This window comes from Chiloscyllium plagiosum, unplaced genomic scaffold (assembly GCF_037043375.1).
Source record: "Chiloscyllium plagiosum isolate Xiang-an unplaced genomic scaffold, Cpla_swu_hap1 HiC_scaffold_40, whole genome shotgun sequence".
In the NCBI taxonomy this organism is placed as follows: domain Eukaryota; kingdom Metazoa; phylum Chordata; class Chondrichthyes; order Orectolobiformes; family Hemiscylliidae; genus Chiloscyllium; species Chiloscyllium plagiosum.
Window position 1 is genome coordinate 15,572,448 of NW_028270178.1, and position 23,048 is coordinate 15,595,495.

At 59.2% G+C, this 23,048-nt stretch overlaps 1 protein-coding gene across 3 annotated transcripts in view; it reads right to left on the reverse strand.

The window, feature by feature from the left end:
- The window catches only part of osbp (oxysterol binding protein), a 72,125-nt gene that overhangs the window by 27,258 nt on the left and 21,819 nt on the right, over positions 1-23,048 (reverse strand). For all 3 annotated transcript variants that reach the window (XM_043683072.2, XM_087981670.1, XM_087981671.1), the window contains exons 2-4: positions 14,538-14,746; positions 12,645-12,895; positions 11,547-11,745 (exon numbers count right to left, since the gene is read on the reverse strand). In XM_043683072.2, the coding sequence (XP_043539007.1) occupies positions 11,547-11,745; positions 12,645-12,895; positions 14,538-14,746 (659 nt within the window). The remainder of the gene's footprint in view (positions 1-11,546; positions 11,746-12,644; positions 12,896-14,537; positions 14,747-23,048) is intronic.

Genomic DNA, 23,048 nt, shown 5'->3' on the forward strand with positions numbered 1-23,048 from the left:
GACAGGAGGCGACAGGGAGGCGACAGGGAGGGCGACAGGGAGGGCGACAGGGAGGGCGACAGGGAGGGCGACAGGGAGGGCGACAGGGAGGGCGACAGGGAGGGCGACAGGGAGGGCGACAGGGAGGGCGACAGGGAGGGCGACAGGAGGGCGACAGGGAGGGCGACAGGGAGGGCGACAGGGAGGGCGACAGGGAGGGCGACAGGGAGGGCGACAGGGAGGGCGACAGGGAGGGCGACAGGGAGGGCGACAGGGAGGGCGACAGGGAGGGCGACAGGGAGGGCGACAGGGAGGGCGACAGGGAGGGCGACAGGGAGGGCGACAGGAGGGCGACAGGGAGGGCGACAGGGAGGGCGACAGGGAGGGCGACAGGGAGGGCGACAGGGAGGGCGACAGGGAGGGCGACAGGAGGGCGACAGGGAGGGCGACAGGGAGGGCGACAGGGAGGGCGACAGGGAGGGCGACAGGGAGGGCGACAGGGAGGGCGACAGGGAGGGCGACAGGGAGGGCGACAGGGAGGGCGACAGGGAGGGCGACAGGGAGGGCGACAGGGAGGGCGACAGGGAGGGCGACAGGGAGGGCGACAGGGAGGGCGACAGGGAGGGCGACAGGGAGGGCGACAGGGAGGGCGACAGGGAGGGCGACAGGGAGGGCGACAGGGAGGGCGACAGGGAGGGCGACAGGGAGGGCGACAGGGAGGGCGACAGGGAGGGCGACAGGGAGGGCGACAGGGAGGGCGACAGGGAGGGCGACAGGGAGGGCGACAGGGAGGGCGACAGGGAGGGCGACAGGGAGGGCGACAGGGAGGGCGACAGGGAGGGCGACAGGGAGGGCGACAGGGAGGGCGACAGGGAGGGCGACAGGGAGGGCGACAGGGAGGGCGACAGGGAGGGCGACAGGGAGGGCGACAGGGAGGGCGACAGGGAGGGCGACAGGGAGGGCGACAGGGAGGGCGACAGGGAGGGCGACAGGGAGGGCGACAGGGAGGGCGACAGGGAGGGCGACAGGGAGGGCGACAGGGAGGGCGACAGGGAGGGCGACAGGGAGGGCGACAGGGAGGGCGACAGGGAGGGCGACAGGGAGGGCGACAGGGAGGGCGACAGGGAGGGCGACAGGGAGGGCGACAGGGAGGGCGACAGGGAGGGCGACAGGGAGGGCGACAGGGAGGGCGACAGGGAGGGCGACAGGGAGGGCGACAGGGAGGGCGACAGGGAGGGCGACAGGGAGGGCGACAGGGAGGGCGACAGGGAGGGCGACAGGGAGGGCGACAGGGAGGGCGACAGGGAGGGCGACAGGGAGGGCGACAGGGAGGGCGACAGGGAGGGCGACAGGGAGGGCGACAGGGAGGGCGACAGGGAGGGCGACAGGGAGGGCGACAGGGAGGGCGACAGGGAGGGCGACAGGGAGGGCGACAGGGAGGGCGACAGGGAGGGCGACAGGGAGGGCGACAGGGAGGGCGACAGGGAGGGCGACAGGGAGGGCGACAGGGAGGGCGACAGGGAGGGCGACAGGGAGGGCGACAGGGAGGGCGACAGGGAGGGCGACAGGGAGGGCGACAGGGAGGGCGACAGGGAGGGCGACAGGGAGGGCGACAGGGAGGGCGACAGGGAGGGCGACAGGGAGGGCGACAGGGAGGGCGACAGGGAGGGCGACAGGGAGGGCGACAGGGAGGGCGACAGGGAGGGCGACAGGGAGGGCGACAGGGAGGGCGACAGGGAGGGCGACAGGGAGGGCGACAGGGAGGGCGACAGGGAGGGCGACAGGGAGGGCGACAGGGAGGGCGACAGGGAGGGCGACAGGGAGGGCGACAGGGAGGGCGACAGGGAGGGCGACAGGGAGGGCGACAGGGAGGGCGACAGGGAGGGCGACAGGGAGGGCGACAGGGAGGGCGACAGGGAGGGCGACAGGGAGGGCGACAGGGAGGGCGACAGGGAGGGCGACAGGGAGGGCGACAGGGAGGGCGACAGGGAGGGCGACAGGGAGGGCGACAGGGAGGGCGACAGGGAGGGCGACAGGGAGGGCGACAGGGAGGGCGACAGGGAGGGCGACAGGGAGGGCGACAGGGAGGGCGACAGGGAGGGCGACAGGGAGGGCGACAGGGAGGGCGACAGGGAGGGCGACAGGGAGGGCGACAGGGAGGGCGACAGGGAGGGCGACAGGGAGGGCGACAGGGAGGGCGACAGGGAGGGCGACAGGGAGGGCGACAGGGAGGGCGACAGGGAGGGCGACAGGGAGGGCGACAGGGAGGGCGACAGGGAGGGCGACAGGGAGGGCGACAGGGAGGGCGACAGGGAGGGCGACAGGGAGGGCGACAGGGAGGGCGACAGGGAGGGCGACAGGGAGGGCGACAGGGAGGGCGACAGGGAGGGCGACAGGGAGGGCGACAGGGAGGGCGACAGGGAGGGCGACAGGGAGGGCGACAGGGAGGGCGACAGGGAGGGCGACAGGGAGGGCGACAGGGAGGGCGACAGGGAGGGCGACAGGGAGGGCGACAGGGAGGGCGACAGGGAGGGCGACAGGGAGGGCGACAGGGAGGGCGACAGGGAGGGCGACAGGGAGGGCGACAGGGAGGGCGACAGGGAGGGCGACAGGGAGGGCGACAGGGAGGGCGACAGGGAGGGCGACAGGGAGGGCGACAGGGAGGGCGACAGGGAGGGCGACAGGGAGGGCGACAGGGAGGGCGACAGGGAGGGCGACAGGGAGGGCGACAGGGAGGGCGACAGGGAGGGCGACAGGGAGGGCGACAGGGAGGGCGACAGGGAGGGCGACAGGGAGGGCGACAGGGAGGGCGACAGGGAGGGCGACAGGGAGGGCGACAGGGAGGGCGACAGGGAGGGCGACAGGGAGGGCGACAGGGAGGGCGACAGGGAGGGCGACAGGGAGGGCGACAGGGAGGGCGACAGGGAGGGCGACAGGGAGGGCGACAGGGAGGGCGACAGGGAGGGCGACAGGGAGGGCGACAGGGAGGGCGACAGGGAGGGCGACAGGGAGGGCGACAGGGAGGGCGACAGGGAGGGCGACAGGGAGGGCGACAGGGAGGGCGACAGGGAGGGCGACAGGGAGGGCGACAGGGAGGGCGACAGGGAGGGCGACAGGGAGGGCGACAGGGAGGGCGACAGGGAGGGCGACAGGGAGGGCGACAGGGAGGGCGACAGGGAGGGCGACAGGGAGGGCGACAGGGAGGGCGACAGGGAGGGCGACAGGGAGGGCGACAGGGAGGGCGACAGGGAGGGCGACAGGGAGGGCGACAGGGAGGGCGACAGGGAGGGCGACAGGGAGGGCGACAGGGAGGGCGACAGGGAGGGCGACAGGGAGGGCGACAGGGAGGGCGACAGGGAGGGCGACAGGGAGGGCGACAGGGAGGGCGACAGGGAGGGCGACAGGGAGGGCGACAGGGAGGGCGACAGGGAGGGCGACAGGGAGGGCGACAGGGAGGGCGACAGGGAGGGCGACAGGGAGGGCGACAGGGAGGGCGACAGGGAGGGCGACAGGGAGGGCGACAGGGAGGGCGACAGGGAGGGCGACAGGGAGGGCGACAGGGAGGGCGACAGGGAGGGCGACAGGGAGGGCGACAGGGAGGGCGACAGGGAGGGCGACAGGGAGGGCGACAGGGAGGGCGACAGGGAGGGCGACAGGGAGGGCGACAGGGAGGGCGACAGGGAGGGCGACAGGGAGGGCGACAGGGAGGGCGACAGGGAGGGCGACAGGGAGGGCGACAGGGAGGGCGACAGGGAGGGCGACAGGGAGGGCGACAGGGAGGGCGACAGGGAGGGCGACAGGGAGGGCGACAGGGAGGGCGACAGGGAGGGCGACAGGGAGGGCGACAGGGAGGGCGACAGGGAGGGCGACAGGGAGGGCGACAGGGAGGGCGACAGGGAGGGCGACAGGGAGGGCGACAGGGAGGGCGACAGGGAGGGCGACAGGGAGGGCGACAGGGAGGGCGACAGGGAGGGCGACAGGGAGGGCGACAGGGAGGGCGACAGGGAGGGCGACAGGGAGGGCGACAGGGAGGGCGACAGGGAGGGCGACAGGGAGGGCGACAGGGAGGGCGACAGGGAGGGCGACAGGGAGGGCGACAGGGAGGGCGACAGGGAGGGCGACAGGGAGGGCGACAGGGAGGGCGACAGGGAGGGCGACAGGGAGGGCGACAGGGAGGGCGACAGGGAGGGCGACAGGGAGGGCGACAGGGAGGGCGACAGGGAGGGCGACAGGGAGGGCGACAGGGAGGGCGACAGGGAGGGCGACAGGGAGGGCGACAGGGAGGGCGACAGGGAGGGCGACAGGGAGGGCGACAGGGAGGGCGACAGGGAGGGCGACAGGGAGGGCGACAGGGAGGGCGACAGGGAGGGCGACAGGGAGGGCGACAGGGAGGGCGACAGGGAGGGCGACAGGGAGGGCGACAGGGAGGGCGACAGGGAGGGCGACAGGGAGGGCGACAGGGAGGGCGACAGGGAGGGCGACAGGGAGGGCGACAGGGAGGGCGACAGGGAGGGCGACAGGGAGGGCGACAGGGAGGGCGACAGGGAGGGCGACAGGGAGGGCGACAGGGAGGGCGACAGGGAGGGCGACAGGGAGGGCGACAGGGAGGGCGACAGGGAGGGCGACAGGGAGGGCGACAGGGAGGGCGACAGGGAGGGCGACAGGGAGGGCGACAGGGAGGGCGACAGGGAGGGCGACAGGGAGGGCGACAGGGAGGGCGACAGGGAGGGCGACAGGGAGGGCGACAGGGAGGGCGACAGGGAGGGCGACAGGGAGGGCGACAGGGAGGGCGACAGGGAGGGCGACAGGGAGGGCGACAGGGAGGGCGACAGGGAGGGCGACAGGGAGGGCGACAGGGAGGGCGACAGGGAGGGCGACAGGGAGGGCGACAGGGAGGGCGACAGGGAGGGCGACAGGGAGGGCGACAGGGAGGGCGACAGGGAGGGCGACAGGGAGGGCGACAGGGAGGGCGACAGGGAGGGCGACAGGGAGGGCGACAGGGAGGGCGACAGGGAGGGCGACAGGGAGGGCGACAGGGAGGGCGACAGGGAGGGCGACAGGGAGGGCGACAGGGAGGGCGACAGGGAGGGCGACAGGGAGGGCGACAGGGAGGGCGACAGGGAGGGCGACAGGGAGGGCGACAGGGAGGGCGACAGGGAGGGCGACAGGGAGGGCGACAGGGAGGGCGACAGGGAGGGCGACAGGGAGGGCGACAGGGAGGGCGACAGGGAGGGCGACAGGGAGGGCGACAGGGAGGGCGACAGGGAGGGCGACAGGGAGGGCGACAGGGAGGGCGACAGGGAGGGCGACAGGGAGGGCGACAGGGAGGGCGACAGGGAGGGCGACAGGGAGGGCGACAGGGAGGGCGACAGGGAGGGCGACAGGGAGGGCGACAGGGAGGGCGACAGGGAGGGCGACAGGGAGGGCGACAGGGAGGGCGACAGGGAGGGCGACAGGGAGGGCGACAGGGAGGGCGACAGGGAGGGCGACAGGGAGGGCGACAGGGAGGGCGACAGGGAGGGCGACAGGGAGGGCGACAGGGAGGGCGACAGGGAGGGCGACAGGGAGGGCGACAGGGAGGGCGACAGGGAGGGCGACAGGGAGGGCGACAGGGAGGGCGACAGGGAGGGCGACAGGGAGGGCGACAGGGAGGGCGACAGGGAGGGCGACAGGGAGGGCGACAGGGAGGGCGACAGGGAGGGCGACAGGGAGGGCGACAGGGAGGGCGACAGGGAGGGCGACAGGGAGGGCGACAGGGAGGGCGACAGGGAGGGCGACAGGGAGGGCGACAGGGAGGGCGACAGGGAGGGCGACAGGGAGGGCGACAGGGAGGGCGACAGGGAGGGCGACAGGGAGGGCGACAGGGAGGGCGACAGGGAGGGCGACAGGGAGGGCGACAGGGAGGGCGACAGGGAGGGCGACAGGGAGGGCGACAGGGAGGGCGACAGGGAGGGCGACAGGGAGGGCGACAGGGAGGGCGACAGGGAGGGCGACAGGGAGGGCGACAGGGAGGGCGACAGGGAGGGCGACAGGGAGGGCGACAGGGAGGGCGACAGGGAGGGCGACAGGGAGGGCGACAGGGAGGGCGACAGGGAGGGCGACAGGGAGGGCGACAGGGAGGGCGACAGGGAGGGCGACAGGGAGGGCGACAGGGAGGGCGACAGGGAGGGCGACAGGGAGGGCGACAGGGAGGGCGACAGGGAGGGCGACAGGGAGGGCGACAGGGAGGGCGACAGGGAGGGCGACAGGGAGGGCGACAGGGAGGGCGACAGGGAGGGCGACAGGGAGGGCGACAGGGAGGGCGACAGGGAGGGCGACAGGGAGGGCGACAGGGAGGGCGACAGGGAGGGCGACAGGGAGGGCGACAGGGAGGGCGACAGGGAGGGCGACAGGGAGGGCGACAGGGAGGGCGACAGGGAGGGCGACAGGGAGGGCGACAGGGAGGGCGACAGGGAGGGCGACAGGGAGGGCGACAGGGAGGGCGACAGGGAGGGCGACAGGGAGGGCGACAGGGAGGGCGACAGGGAGGGCGACAGGGAGGGCGACAGGGAGGGCGACAGGGAGGGCGACAGGGAGGGCGACAGGGAGGGCGACAGGGAGGGCGACAGGGAGGGCGACAGGGAGGGCGACAGGGAGGGCGACAGGGAGGGCGACAGGGAGGGCGACAGGGAGGGCGACAGGGAGGGCGACAGGGAGGGCGACAGGGAGGGCGACAGGGAGGGCGACAGGGAGGGCGACAGGGAGGGCGACAGGGAGGGCGACAGGGAGGGCGACAGGGAGGGCGACAGGGAGGGCGACAGGGAGGGCGACAGGGAGGGCGACAGGGAGGGCGACAGGGAGGGCGACAGGGAGGGCGACAGGGAGGGCGACAGGGAGGGCGACAGGGAGGGCGACAGGGAGGGCGACAGGGAGGGCGACAGGGAGGGCGACAGGGAGGGCGACAGGGAGGGCGACAGGGAGGGCGACAGGGAGGGCGACAGGGAGGGCGACAGGGAGGGCGACAGGGAGGGCGACAGGGAGGGCGACAGGGAGGGCGACAGGGAGGGCGACAGGGAGGGCGACAGGGAGGGCGACAGGGAGGGCGACAGGGAGGGCGACAGGGAGGGCGACAGGGAGGGCGACAGGGAGGGCGACAGGGAGGGCGACAGGGAGGGCGACAGGGAGGGCGACAGGGAGGGCGACAGGGAGGGCGACAGGGAGGGCGACAGGGAGGGCGACAGGGAGGGCGACAGGGAGGGCGACAGGGAGGGCGACAGGGAGGGCGACAGGGAGGGCGACAGGGAGGGCGACAGGGAGGGCGACAGGGAGGGCGACAGGGAGGGCGACAGGGAGGGCGACAGGGAGGGCGACAGGGAGGGCGACAGGGAGGGCGACAGGGAGGGCGACAGGGAGGGCGACAGGGAGGGCGACAGGGAGGGCGACAGGGAGGGCGACAGGGAGGGCGACAGGGAGGGCGACAGGGAGGGCGACAGGGAGGGCGACAGGGAGGGCGACAGGGAGGGCGACAGGGAGGGCGACAGGGAGGGCGACAGGGAGGGCGACAGGGAGGGCGACAGGGAGGGCGACAGGGAGGGCGACAGGGAGGGCGACAGGGAGGGCGACAGAGAGGGCGACAGAGAGGGCGACAGAGAGGGCGACAGAGAGGGCGACAGGGAGGGAGACAGAGAGGGCGACAGGGAGGGAGACAGAGAGGGCGACAGGGAGGGAGACAGAGAGGGCGACAGGGAGGGAGACAGAGAGGGCGACAGGGAGGGAGACAGAGAGGGCGACAGGGAGGGAGACAGAGAGGGCGACAGGGAGGGCGACAGGGAGGGAGACAGAGAGGGCGACAGGGAGGGAGACAGGGAGGGAGACAGAGAGGGCGACAGGGAGGGCGACAGGGAGGGAGACAGAGAGGGCGACAGGGAGGGAGACAGAGAGGGCGACAGGGAGGGAGACAGAGAGGGCGACAGGGAGGGAGGCCGGGCGACAGGGAGGGAGGCCGGGCGACAGGGAGGGAGGCCGGGCGACAGGGAGGGAGGCCGGGCGACAGGGAGGGAGGCCGGGCGACAGGGAGGGAGGCCGGGCGACAGGGAGGGAGGCCGGGCGACAGGGAGGGAGGCCGGGCGACAGGGAGGGAGGCCGGGCGACAGGGAGGGAGGCCGGGCGACAGGGAGGGAGGCCGGGCGACAGGGAGGGAGGCCGGGCGACAGGGAGGGAGGCCGGGCGACAGGGAGGGAGGCCGGGCGACAGGGAGGGAGGCCGGGCGACAGGGAGGGAGGCCGGGCGACAGGGAGGGAGGCCGGGCGACAGGGAGGGAGGCCGGGCGACAGGGAGGGAGGCCGGGCGACAGGGAGGGAGGCCGGGCGACAGGGAGGGAGGCCGGGCGACAGGGAGGGAGGCCGGGCGACAGGGAGGGAGGCCGGGCGACAGGGAGGGAGGCCGGGCGACAGGGAGGGAGGCCGGGCGACAGGGAGGGAGGCCGGGCGACAGGGAGGGAGGGCGGGCGACAGGGAGGGAGGGCGGGCGACAGGGAGGGAGGGCGGGCGACAGGGAGGGAGGGCGGGCGACAGGGAGGGAGGGCGGGCGACAGGGAGGGGGGCGACAGGGAGGGCGGGCGACAGGGAGGGCGGGCGACAGGGAGGGCGGGCGACAGGGAGGGACGGAGAGCGACAGGGAGGGAGGGCGACGGAGGGAGGGCGACAGGGAGGGAGGGCGACAGGGAGGGAGGGCGACAGGGAGGGAGGGCGACAGGGAGGGAGGGCGACAGGGAGGGAGGGCGACAGGGAGGGAGGGCGACAGGGAGGGAGGGCGACAGGGAGGGAGGGCGACAGGGAGGGACGGAGAGAGGGACGGAGAGCGACAGGGAGGGAGGGCGACAGGGAGGGACGGAGAGAGGGACGGAGAGCGACAGAGAGACACCCGAAGTTCCAGCAGATTTACTCGCCTTATTTAAGAGACACTCTTTCTTGGAAGTCAGTTCAGAGAAGCTTCACTGAAATGATCCCTGGTGTGGAGGGATTGTCCAGTGACTAAACCTACACAGGTTGGGACTTTAATCAGAATAAGAGGTGATCTCACTGAAACATATCAGGACTCAACCGTGTCAATACTGAGGTGGTGTTTCTCCTCAGAGGAGAGTCTGCCACCATGAAGCACAGGGTTAAGACTGAGATGAGGAGGAATTTCTTCGCTGTGAAAGTTTATTGTCTTTGGAACACCTTGTCACAGAGCGCACTGTGGGGGCTGAGTCCTATGTTAATGTCGAAGGTTGGGATATGTAGATTCTTGATCAACCGGGGAAAATCAAGCGTTACAGGGAAAGGAGATATGAGGATTACTGAATCAGTCGCGATCCTATCGAATGATGGAGCAGGCTCAAGGGGCCAAACAGCCTCCTCCTGTTCCCATTTCTTATGGTCGTACGTACGCAGATGCAAAACCAGCCCCAACAGCTCGCAAACCAGAAACCTATACCCTTCCTGCAGCTGCTGCTTCTTCTGTGTGTAGCCTCGCACCACACTGGACAGCACAAGTGAGAAACTGCATCCTTCGACTCTGGATTCCCTTCACGAACAGCCCTGCCTCCAACTTCAGATACCTAACTCTGGAAATCCCCCCAACTCCATAAACATTGCCATCTTGCTGCTCCACCAACACCCACCCACCCACCCCTGCACTCCACCATGACACAATGACATCTCACTCCTTGGTCAGGCGTTTGGTCACGAGACTGAATATTCCTTTGAGGGTCGCCTGTCCTGGTAGCGCTTGATGCGGCTGTGAGAGTTTAGATTAGATTCCCTGCCATGTGGAAACAGGCCCTTCGGCCCAACAGGTCCACACCAACCCTCTGAAGAGTAACCCAGCCAAACCCCTTTTCCCTCTGACTAATGGATCTAAATTGACAAATTACGCATGGCCAATTCACCTGACCTGCGCAACTTTGGATAGTGGGAGGAAACCAAGCACACAAAGGTAGAATGTGCAAAAATCCACACAGACAGTCGCCTGAGGTTGGAATCGAACCCAGGACTCTGTTGCTGTGAGGCAAGTGATTAGATTAGATTAGATTAGATTAGATTAGATTAGATTAGATTAGATTAGAGTGTGGAAACAGGCCCTTCGGCCCAACAAGTCCACACCGACCCGCCGAAGCGAAACCCACCCATACCCCTACATTTACCTCTTACCTAACACTACAGGCAATTTAGTATGGCCAATTCACCTGACCCTGCACATCTTTGGATGGTGGGAGGAAACCGGAGCACCCGGAGGAAACCCACACAGACACGGGGAGAACGTGCAAACTCCACACAGTCAGTCGCCTGAGGCAGGAATTGAACCCGGGTCTCTGGCGCTGTGAGGCAGCAGTGCTAACCACTGTGCCACCGTGCCGCCCAACTGAGCCACCGTGCTCTCACCCACAGAACCCAGGGATTTGAGATTCAGTTTTCAGCTGTAGCTGCTGTTCTGGGACTTCAAGTGGAAGCTATTTTTCCCCCCCTCTCTCTCGATTACAGCCAAAAGCTGGAGCCTCTCGTGCCTGGCCTCTCTCTGGCATACACGACAAAATATGTTTCCTGAATTTGCATTTTTACCACTGGTGTATTAATCAGACCATAAGACATGGGAGCAGAAATTAGGCCACTCAGCCCATCGAGTCTGCTCCGCCATTCAATGATAGTTAAGTTTCTCAAACCCCACTCTCCCACCTTCTCCCAGTAACCTTTCATCCCCTTGATATTCAAGAACCTATCTCAATCTTGTATATACACTCCACAGCCTTGAGTGGCAATAAATTCCATACATTCAATCAATCTCTGGCTTAAGTTTCTCCTTATCTCGGTTCGAAAAGTTCTTCCCTTTACTCAGGCAGTGCCCCTTGGGTTCTCGTCTCTCCTACTCACGGAAACATCTTCCCAACATCCAATCTGTCCAGGCCATTCAGTATTCTGTCGGTTTCCATTAGCTCCCTCACATCCTGCCAAACTCCGTCACGTACAGACCCAGAGTCCTCAAACGCTCCTCACATGTATAAACCGGGAGTCCTCAAACATTCCTCATATGAAATGAAATATCACTACACTGGAACAGTTAGTTCATAATAGTCACGGCATCTGCTATTCTGTTAAAGTTTGCAATCAAGTTCTTCCTCCTTTTTATTGTGTTGAACTATAGTGCTTGAATAAATTGTGATTTGCTTAACATAGTCATTTGACCAGTCAAACTGTATCTGGAACAGAACTCCTCACATTTACCTTACCAAAGAAAGGTTAGGGTCCAGGTTACCTTCTTACAAGGTAAGGGGGAGGGGGGGGATCTACTCAGGTCCATAACAGGCGTTTCCATGGATTTGCTGTCTTTATGCATCCATAAGGTGTATATCACGCCGGGAGGGGGTGGGGGGGGGAACGGTGCTGTCAACCTGATCACGGTGACATACCACAGTACACAGCATTGACGGCCCACATCGCTGCCGCCTTGTGGAGGGAGTAACTGTTAGAGGCGACGGACGTGGGGGGGTGGGGGTATTGCTGGAACTCTCAATGCCATCAGAAGACACTCACTCAGCGGCAGCCCCTTACCTTTGACGGAGCCGACACTGAGCGTGCTGCTGGGGGGCAGGACGGTTGCTCCGCGGAATGCTCGCTCCAGGTTGTTGTGCTGCTTGGCCAGCTGCTCCAGCGTCTCCTCCAGCCGGATCCGCTGCTCCCGCTCATGCTGCAGGGCTTTCTGCCATTTCTTACTGTGAGTCTGGGCCAGCAGCAGGAAGTCACGGCAAGCCTGACAACACACACACACAGATACACAACGGAGAGAGAGGCACAGGGAGGGTTAGGGAGCAGTCAGAAGTACACACCCTCCATCAGCACTGTATCCCACACACACACACACAGATAGAGAGGTACATTAACATCCGTTTCCATACGGCCAGTAACACAGGGCGCTGGGTGGGGTGGGGAAAAGCGGGGTTACTGAGTGACTTTGTAAGGGAGCTGGATTAACATCAGCAGAGATACAGTCAGTAACACAGGGCGCTGGGGGAGAGAGGCGTTACTCAGTCACCGTGCGAGGGAGCTGAATTAACATCAGTTCACTTACGGCCAGTTACACGTGGCTCTGAGGAAGGTTTGGGGGGTGGTGAAAAGAGGGGTTACTGAGTGACCGTTTAAGAGAGTTGTATTAACATCGGCAGAAATACAGGTCAGGAACACGGGGTGGAGAAGCAATGGATTACTAAGTGACAGCGGGAGGGAACAGGATTAACATCAGGAGAGATACAGTCAGTCAGTCAGTCAGGGCACCTGGGGAGAGAGGTTTGAATGAGTGTGAAGGAGCTAGATTAACACCACTACAGATACTGTCTAACACAGTGCTTTGGAGGGGGGTGGAAACCACAGTGACAGTGTGAGGTAACAGCAGTAGAATACAATCAGTAAGACAGGAAGTTGCGGGGAGAGGGGTTACTGAGTGACAGTGAGAGGTAACAGCAGTAGCGATAGAATCAATAACGTAGTGTGCTGGGGGGGGATGGGGAAGAAGGGCTACTTGAGAGAGGAGGAATTAACCTCAACAGAGATACAGTCGGTACTGTAGGGTGCCAGAAAGGAGTTGCTGAACCACTCTGGTACAGCCCTTGTGGGTGCTGGGGGGCGGGGGGTAGGCAGAGGGCGCTGACTCACATTGATCATGGCGTTGGAGGTGATTCGGAAGAGGGTGGCTCGCTCGTTCACTTGTTTAATCTTCTCGGAGCTCTCGGGAGGCAGCCTGAGGTTCTCCAGCTCACTGAGCGAGCGCTGTAAGGCGGTGCCGTGCTTCGCGATGAGGTCGTTGCACGTCGAGAGGTCCTCCACCTTGCTCGTGAGGGTCCTCAGCGTGTTCTGCACTTCGGTCTTGTCCGTCTGAGAAGACTGCTCTTCATCAGCGGAGTCATCTTCAAAAAAGTTGTTAAATTTCACAGCGCGTTCAAGAGACCAACCTTCCACGCCCCCCGCTCAGCAGCAGAGTTAACGGCTCACATACCCTCACCCAGTGGAAACGCTCATCTCTCACTTTCCTTATTCTCCCCCACTCCACCCGAAACGTGGGACAGCCTCCCTACTATCATAGCACAGGCAGTACAGTGGCTCAGTGGTTAGCAGTGCTGCCTCACAGCGGGTTCGATCCTCCTGAGTCAAGTTCACACATTCTCCCCATGTCTGCGTGGGTTTCCACCAAAGCCCAGGGATGTGCAGGTTAGGGGTGGATTGACCATGTTAAATTGTCCCATAGTGCCCAGGTTAGGGTGGATTGGCCGTGGTTAATTGTCCCATAGTGCCCAGGGATGCACAGGCAAACCAGGTTAGCAATGGGATATGCAGGGCGACAGGGATAGGCTCAGGAACTGGGTCTGGTTGGGATGCTCTTCAGAGGGCCTGGTGCAAGCCCGATCGGCTGAATGGCCCCTCTGCACACTATAGGGATGATATCACCTCCCCTCCACACTGCAAGAGGGTCAGTTAACTGCTCATATCACTTGGATGAAAATAATTCATTTATGGGGTGGTGAGTTTAAGAAAGTCAGATCAGCATTTATTGCCTGAGCCTCATCACCCTCGAGGTGGTGGCGGGCAACTGCCTTCTTGAACGACTGCAGTCCATTTAGTGCAAGTCCATTACCATTATGGCTGGGGAGGGCAAGATCGAGGGTCACCGCGAGCGCGCCTGGATCCTGACCCGGTGACACAGATATATTTCCGAGACAGGCTTGAGGGCGGCTCTGATGGAACCTTACAGGTGGGTGTGCTCCTCACTGTGTTAGTCCTCCTGGACAGTCACGGGTTTGGAAGGTGCTGTCAACTGAGCCTTAGTGAGTTGCTGCAGTGCATCTTGTCAGTGGCACACACACACCCTGCAGCTACTGAGTGTCGATGCTGGAGGGAGCAGATGCGGTGCCAATTGAGCGGGCTGCTTTGTCCTGGACGGTGACAAGTTTCTGGAGTGTTGTTGGGGCTGCCCTCCCATCCAGACAAGTGGGGAGTATTCCATCACACTCCTGGCTTGGGCCTTGTCGATGGTGGACAGGCTTTGGGGAGTCAGGGGGTGAGTTACTCGCTGCAAGATTCAGAGCTTCTGGCACGTTCTTGTAGCTCGCACCCAGTTAATCCCTACAGCATGGAAGCAGGCTGTTCGGTCCAAAAAGCCCACAACCACCCCTCCAAATAGCATCTCACCCAGACACACTGTCCACCTATCACTGCATTTCCTTGCACATCGCTGGACGCTGTGGGCAGTTAAGCATGGTCAGTCCACTGCACAGCTTTGGACTAGGGAAGGAAATCCCACACAGATGCAAGGGGGGGGGACAAACCCCACGCCCGAGGGTGGGATTGAACCCAGCCCCATGGTAGGACTCAGGTTCCCTCGAAAATGAACCCCTCTTGTGGGAAAATTAACCCTGCCCCATATCCTCCTGCTCCCCGCACTGGGACAGTCGAGCCCTCGTAATCCCCCTCTTGGCCGGGAACAGTTAATCACTCGAACACCTCACTGCATTTCGCCCGGATCTCCCTGGGGTGGCCCTTGCACTTTCTTACCTGATTCAGCTTGCATCTTGACGGCTTTCGCCTTGGCCAACTCCAGGGCTGTGATCCAGCGCTGGCGCTCAACCTCCGAGCTGGCCTTGAGGTGGTAGGTCTGGGCTCCCCCGTTGGAGATGATGAAATTGCACGAGTCCTCCACGGTGATGTTGGCCGTGGCGAGATTTATCGTCCCGCGGCACGTGTGCCCCATCTCTGCCTGGGTCCTTGGGTGAGGGGGTGGGGAGGGAGGAGAAGGACAGACGGAACAGGGAGGGGCACAGAGAGACCGGGACAGAGATTAAACACACTATTCAGCTGGAGATGGTCCAGAAGAAATTTACCAGGATGTTACCAGGTACATACGGCTTCAATTATAAAGAAAGCCTGGGACTTTTTCCACAGGAGTACACTAGGTTGAGAGGCAACCTGTTAGAAGTTCATAAAATAATGAGGGGTATACATAGTTAATGGTCGTTGTCTTTTTCCCTAGGGTGGGGATTGCTAGACTGGGGGCTCATTTTTGAGGTAAAAGGTGAGCGATTTAAAAAAGACACGAGGCAAAGGGTATTGTGAAACTTGAAAAGGTTCGGCAAAGATTTATAATGATGTTGCCAGGATTAGTGCTTGGACTCTCGGGGAAGGCCGAATAGGCTGGGGGTATTCTCACTGGAGCGGAGGCTCAGGGGTGACCATACAGAGATTTATTAAATGAAGGGCAATAGGATGGATAGAGTGAATAGACAAGGTCTTTTCCCCAGGGTGGGGAGTCCAAAGTTGGACGGCATAGGTTTCAGGTAAAAGGGGAAAGATTTAAGAGGGAGGCAAGGGAGATCATTTTTCACACAGAGGGTGGTGCTTGCATGGAACAAGCTGCCCAAGGAAGTGGAGGCTGGTACAATGACAGCATTTGAAAGGCATCTGGACGGGTATACGAATACGAATGGTTTAGAGGGATATAGGCCACGTGCTGGAAAATGGGACAAGATTAATTGAGGATATCTGGTCAACATGGATGAGTTGGACCGAAGGGTCTGTTTCCACGCTGTACATCTCAATGACTCTAAATGGTGGATGCAGATAGTTACGTGCAGAAGATATCTTGAAAAAATTGAAGACGAAGAACTGTTTGGATGGATGTAGGCCAAGTGCAGGGAGGTGGGACTAGTTTAGTTTTGGAACATGACTAGCATGGACTGGTTGGACCAAAGAGTCTGTTTCCGTGCTGTATGACCAGAGTCTGCCTCCCAAATAAGTCATAATTCGGAGATGCCGGTGTTGGACTGGGGTGTACAAAGTTAAAAATCACACAACACCAGGTTATAGTCCAACAGGTTTAATTGGAAGCACACTAGCTTTCGGAGCGACGCTCCTTCATCAGGTGGTTGTCAAATAAGATACTACTTAAAATCTAGTCCCTTTCTTTTGCCATGTTTCGGCTCACCTTGTGAAACCAATCAGGACACATTGTGTTTAAAAACTCCCATGAAGCACATTGGGAAAATTTAATGCAACTTGTGACAGACAATTTCCTTAAAGCGTGAAATCCAGTGAGAAACACAAGGTGCTGCAGGAAGGAGGGGAGCTGCAACCCCTACTGCAGCCACAAGGTGGAGCTGGAGATCAATGCGAAGCTGACTGCCCCCCAGTCTGAGTCCACAGGCGCCCTCTGCTGCTCTTCAGAAAACCTGCAATTCCCTTCACTGCAACAATTGAATCCTCTCCCCAGGCACTGGATTCCAGGGCACAACTATTCAATGCATGACAAAGTACTTTTATTCCCCCATGGTGCATTTTCCTCTTTTGCAGTTTTTGTTAAATCCATCTCAATACAAGTGGAGGCAGCCTCCTATTCCATGATATAACAGTATGTCATTTTCCCATGTTACTTTAGCATCAAGGATAAAGCATCAAATAAACCGCAGATTAGATTAGATTACTTACAGTGTGGAAACAGGCCCTTCAGCCCAACAATTGCACACTGCCCCTCCGAAGAGCAACCCACCCAGACCCATTCCCCTACATTTACCACTTCACCTAACACTACGGGCAATTTAGCACGGCCAATTCACCTAACCTGCACAATTTTGGACTGTGGGAGGAAACCCACGCAGACATGGGCAGAATGTGCAAACTCCACACAGACAGTTGCCTGAGGCAGGAATTGAACCCGGGTCTCTGGCGCTGTGAGGCAACAGAGCGCCAGAGCGGTGCTGGAAAAGCACAGCAGGTCAGGCAGCATCCGAGGAGCAAGAAAATCGATGTGCCACCGCTGTGCCACCGTTACTCATCTCCAGATACAACCAATTGTCAATTTACATCAAGGGCAGGCTCACTGGCTTATGGCTGTCTGCAGAAGAGAATTCCAAAGAAGGAATTCCCACATCGGCCATGCCCATTATCCGGAGTCTATGTCCCAAGTTCCAGCAGTGGGAATACAATGGCCCAATCTTTTCCCTGGAGCATTGGAGGCAGAGGGCTGACATCATGAGCAGCATGAATAAAGTCAATCCCCAATCCATTCACTCAATGTACTTTTTGCTACCTTCTACTCAGCCTCCTCCCCCCCATCTATCTCTCCACCCTAGAGGCTTCGTGCCTCTCTGCCTGATGAAGGACTTTTGCCCGAAACGTCGATTTTCTTGCTCCTCGGATGCTGCCTGACCTGCTGTGCTTTTCCAGCACCACTCTGACCTAAACTCTGGTTTCCAGCATCTGCAGTCCTCACTTTTGCCAAGTTGAAGCTTGTTCCCCAGCGTAGTGGAGGACAAAACTAGAGGACATGGGTTTCAGCTGAGAAGCGAAAGATTTAAAAAGTGCTTAATGGGGCAACTTTTTCCACACAAAGCGTAGTGCACGTATGGAATGAGCTGCCAGAGGAAGTGGTGGAGGTTGGTACAAATACAACATTTCAGAGGCATTGGGATGGATATATGAGTAGAAGGGTTCAGAATGATATGGGCAAAATGCTAGGGAATGGGACTAGATAAGATTGGGACGTCTGATCAGTGTGGACAAATTGGACCAAAGTGCCTGTTTCCACACTGCATGACACTGATTCCTGCAGGAATCCTGCGATTCTCCTCGTTCAATCTGGCAGGTTTCAAATACTTCTATCAGCAACACTCTGCCTACTCTCAAGAAAAAAAACAAATCTCAATTTCTGTAATGTGTCTTTCAGATCAGAGGTTCCTCATCCCGGGAACCGTTCTGGCGAAGATCACACCCAGAAGTACACACCGTTCAGTTGAGATCTAACAAAGTAGGAGACAATGAGGATTGCAGATGCTCCCAGTCAAAATCAGTAGATGAGAGAACTGGAAGAGGGTTGCACAGCACCAGAGGAGCAGGAGACAAAACATTGACTCTCCTGCTCCTCGGGTGATGTTTGAACAGACGAGGTCGAACAAACGCCTTTCTCAAGTTAAGCATAACCTTTTTGGCCTTTTTCTACCTCTCCCCACCCAGTTCAAACTTGGCAATTAAGAGGCCTCCTTAATGAAGTTTAGAAGCCAGCAGCACCCCTCAGCCCCACACAGGAGGTCGAAAAGTGCAGAAGAGCAAATGTGTTAAGTGCTCACAAACAGCATCACCCCTGCTACACTGATGCCTTTCCATAATGGGAGTGCTTGAACAACTGGAATAGAACATCAAACATGCACACACATGACCAAGCAACCTTGAAGCTATTAAAACAAGGCCTGTTTACACAACAAATGGGCCAAAACTAAAGCAGATGGCACTCGCAAAGCACTGTATTTACACTGTTTCGTGTTGGGATTGGGCACAGGCAGACGGGAAAAGGGGGGGGGGGGAAATGAGGGAGAGAGAGAGCGCGCACAAGCGAGCGTGCGAGACAGAGTGTGTCAGATTTGATGGTGACAGAAAGAAATAGACAGGCACAGCAGTCCCTAAAAATAACCAAAGGCATATGCTCAAATTACAAAATAGCGTCCCTGTCACCTCGGCCAAGAGTTCAAACAATTGATGTCAGTGTTTGGCAGCAGCACTAGCCGAGGTGCCCGGGAGACTGCATTAGCGACGAGTCGCTTGTCTTGTTGGACGCGGTAAAAGAGACAGAAGGTGAGATCATGAATGCATCGACGCTCAACATGGCTCACCTCAAGCTCAGTGGGTCAACGCAGTCCCCTGGGAGGGTGCGGGGTACTGAATCCTCCCTCCCTCCCAGGGTCACACTGTCCGCAGGACTCCCTGCTGCGGGAAGGGGAAACTTGTTAACTGGACCTTGCAGGGTACACACCTTGTCTCCTGTGGTGCCAGTCACCAAAGTACAAGGCTGGTGAACCAAACTAACTCAAGGGCACGGTGGACAAACACGAGGCACGTTTTGAGATCAGAGACTGGAGGCCATTGTGCCCCCAGTGACCGTGGCAGCCCGCTGGATGATTCTCTCCACGAAGCAGGCTGTTCCTCCATATCCACGATTATTCTGTGAACCTTCTCGACATGGGTAGGGCAAGAAAAACTCAGGGGCAAGCAATCAGCCACCATCTGATCAAGAGGTGCATGAGATTCAATAGTATGCTCAGTCTACGTGGCTTTCTTACCAGTTCAGGAACAGGAGGCCATTCAGCATGGTCTGCTATCCAAAGATATCATCTAAATGCCACTTCCATACTGTATGGTGTTATCATCTCCAGACATGTTCAATTACATAGAACATAGAAAGGTACAGTACAGAACAGGCCCTTTGGCCCACGATATTGTGCCGAGATTTAATCCTAATATAAAATATTGTAACTTAACCTACGCACCCCTCAACTCACTGCTATCCATGTGCATGTCCAGCAGTCGCTTAAATGTCCCCAATGATTCTGCTTCCATCACCACCGCTGGCAACACATTCCATACATTCACAACTCTCTGCGTAAAGAACCTACCTCTGACGTCTCCTTTACACCTTCCTCCTAATATCTTCAAACTATGACTTCTCGTACCAGTCAATCCTGCCCTGGAGAAAAGTCTCTGGCCATTGACTCTATTTATTCCTCATTATTTTGTACACCTCGATCAGGTCTCCTCTCTCCCTCCTGCTCTCCGGAGAGGAAAGTCCGAGCTTATTCAACCTTACTTCATAAGGCAAGCCCTCCAGTCCAGGCAGCATCCTGGTAAACATTCTTTGCACCCTCTCCAAAGCTTCTGTATCGTTCCTATAGCCGGGCGACCAGAACTGGACACAATATTCCAAGTGTGGTCTCACCAGGGACTTGTCGAGCTGCAGCAAAACCTCGCGGCTCTTAAACTCGATCCCCCTGTTAATGAAAGCACCATCCGCTTTCTTCACAACCCTATCCACTTGGGTGGCAACTTCGAGGGATGTACTTGCACATCCAGATCCCTCTGTTCCTCCACACTGCCGAGAATCCTGTCTTTAATCCCATATCCAGCATTTGAGTTCGACCTTCCAAAATGCATCACTTCGCATTTATCCAGGTTGAAATCCATCTGCCATTTCTCAGCCCAGCTCTGCATCCTACAGTAGCCCTTTATACTATCGACGACACCTCTGACCTTTGTGTCACTTGCGAGTTTACGAACTATCGATTTACATCAAGACAGTGTCCACAGCTGGCTGCGGAAGAGAACTCCAAAGATACACCACCGCCTGACGTGGAGGAATTCGCCCCACCCGAGCCATAACTGGCTTGCCCCGTTTCCTGAAGCGATGTCCTTAGTTCAAGACTCCATTATCCAAGGAAAAGTCCTGTTTACCTCTACCCTATCACACCCTGTACGAATTTCACAAATCTCAACGAGATTGTTTAAACACTTGAGAGCACAAGCCTCATTTCCTCAATGTATATAAACCAATGTTGTAATCCCAGGGATGAGTCTGCTGACATTCATGGTGCGCGCTCCCTGTGGCAAATATATAAGGGACCAATAAAAATGTACAAAGTCCTCTCATTGCGGTCTCACCAAAGCTCTCTTCAACTGCAACACTTTCTAATCTATATGAGAAGCCCTTTGCTAACATTTTCCTGCTGCCTTGATTTTTTAACCTGAATGCAAGTTTGTTGCAAGTCATAACAAAAGGAACTGGATGTCAACAGCTCGCATCATTTAAGAAATACTCTGTCTAATTCACAATATATTCACCTGCCACGTTAGTGATCGTTCACATACCCTGCCCAAGTCTGCTTCAGATGTCCTCGCACCTTCCTCAAAACATAGATTGCCAACTGGTTGTGTCAGATTGGAAAATACTCAAGTTAGTCCCAGGATCCAGATCACCCAAAACTAGAGGGCATAGCTTTTAAAGGGAGACAGCCACGGTAGAGAAAGGACCTGAGGGGCAAGATTTCCCACACAAAGGGTGGTGTGTGTGTGTGTGTGTGTGTGGAACGAGCTGCCAAAGTGGTTAGGACGGGTATGATTACAGCATTTAAAAGGCATATGGATGGGTACATACGTAGGAAGGGTTTAGAGGGATATGGGCCAAAGACAGGAAAACAAGACTGGTTTAGTTTGGGAAAGCTGGATAGCATGGACGAGCTTGGCCGAAGGGTCCGTGCTGTCTCTCCCTATTTATGTAGATTGTGAAGAACTTGGGCTTTACTGTGGCAGTGACTGCCTGTCACCCTGACAATTATATGTTCATTCACACTCTCCTCTCTCTCGGTTGATAATTCTGCGCTAGTATATAACCTCAAATCCCATGTGCTCTGCTTTTGTTTACTCAACTGAGAGAGACCTCACCAATAGCCTTCTGAAAATCCCAACACACATCATCCACTGATTCTCTTTTACCTATCCTTGTAAACCACCAATAAGGTTTGGCCCATAGGAATTCCCTTTCGGTAATCCGTGTCGAGTATGTCCAAACCTGTCGTGCCCAGTTAATAGATTCTAACATTTTCCACACTACTGCCATCCCGCCGAACCCCAGCCTGTGGTTCTGCTCTCCCATTAATCTTAGTCTGTAAAATCTATAATTTTGAAAGACAGCCACCAATCCAACTTCTATCGTGACAACTACCTCAGTCAACATGCTGTCGCTTATTTGGGCTTCAGTAACCATGAATCCAAACAATTCTGTATGAGTACGAAATTCTTTCAACTCCCCTTTTTAAAGTTAGTTTATGGGATTCGCTGGCAAGGCCACCATTTATTGCCCATTCCCAACTGGCAGAGGAGGGCAGTCAGGACTCATACTGCTGTGGGCCTGGGGTCAGAGAGGCCGTACTGGGCAGCTTCCTTGCCAGAGGAAGTGGTGGAGGCTGGTATAATTGCAACATTTGAAAGGCATCTGGATGGGAATATGAATAGGAAGGGTTGGGAGGGATATGGGCCGGGTGCTGGCAGGTGGGACTAGATTCGGTTGGGATATCTGGTCGGCATGGACGGGTTAGACCAAAGGGTCTGTTTCCGTGCTGTACATCTCTATGACTCTATAAAAGGGCATTAGTGAACCCAGGATCGATAACAGTTTCTCGGTGGTCATTAAATCCAGACTTTCAATTCGAAATTTTTCCTTTCGAAACTTGAATTCGCCATGGCAGGATTTGAACCCGCGTTCCCGGTGTTTCAGACTTGAGATAATACGAGGTCATTGCTTCGCCATTCCCACAAGTCCATTATTTCTGAGCTTCTCTTTATCTTCCCTGGGAAGGCAGGCACCAAGCAAGTTGCTGAGTTAGTCCAATATTCCCTGGTTCTCCAATGTCAACTCGCCCACCGCCATGTGTGACGCCCAAGATTTATCCCAGCTGACTGTTCCTTTTCGCATTGCGAAGGAAGCTTTTGCAATCTGCTTTTATGGTCCTCTTTGGTTTGCATTCATATTCAACTCAATTTTTTATCAGATTCTGGCTCATTCTGCGCTGGAACCTAAAGTACTCCTAATTCTTCGATTTACCATTTTATTCTGGCATCTTCCAAGCCAGGACGGTCAAGGCAGCGCTTGGTACACTTGCCTTTGTCAGTCAGTGCATCGAGTGCACGGGTTGGGAGGTCATGTGCAGGATGCGAGTTCGGCCACTTTTGGAATACCGCGTGCAATTCTGGTCTCCTTGCTATCGCAAGGATGTTGTTAACGTTGAAAAGGTTCAGAAAAGATTTACAATGATGTCACCAGGATTGGCGGGTTTGAGCTATCGAGGCTGAATCGGCTAAACATTTTCCCTCCAACAGCGTTGGAGGAGGAGAGGCTAATTTATACAGTTCATTAGGTCATGAGGGGAATAGATGGGGTGAATAGTCAAGTGCAAAACTAGAGGACACAGGCTTAAGTTAGTTACGGATAACTTCCTGCCAGCAACAGCCATGATCCAACCTCTCTGAATTCTGAATTACATCTGCCTTTAACCTACTGTGCTGCAAGGAGAACATCAGCTTTGGTGAGGGTTTGTCAGGATGCTGCCTGGATTAGAGGGTACAAATTACAAGGAGAGACCAGAAAAACTCCTGCCTTAGAACAATACAGCGCAGAACAGGCCCTTCGGCCCACCATGTTGCGGCAACCTGTGAACTAATCTAAGTTCAACCCCCTACACTATCCCATCATCA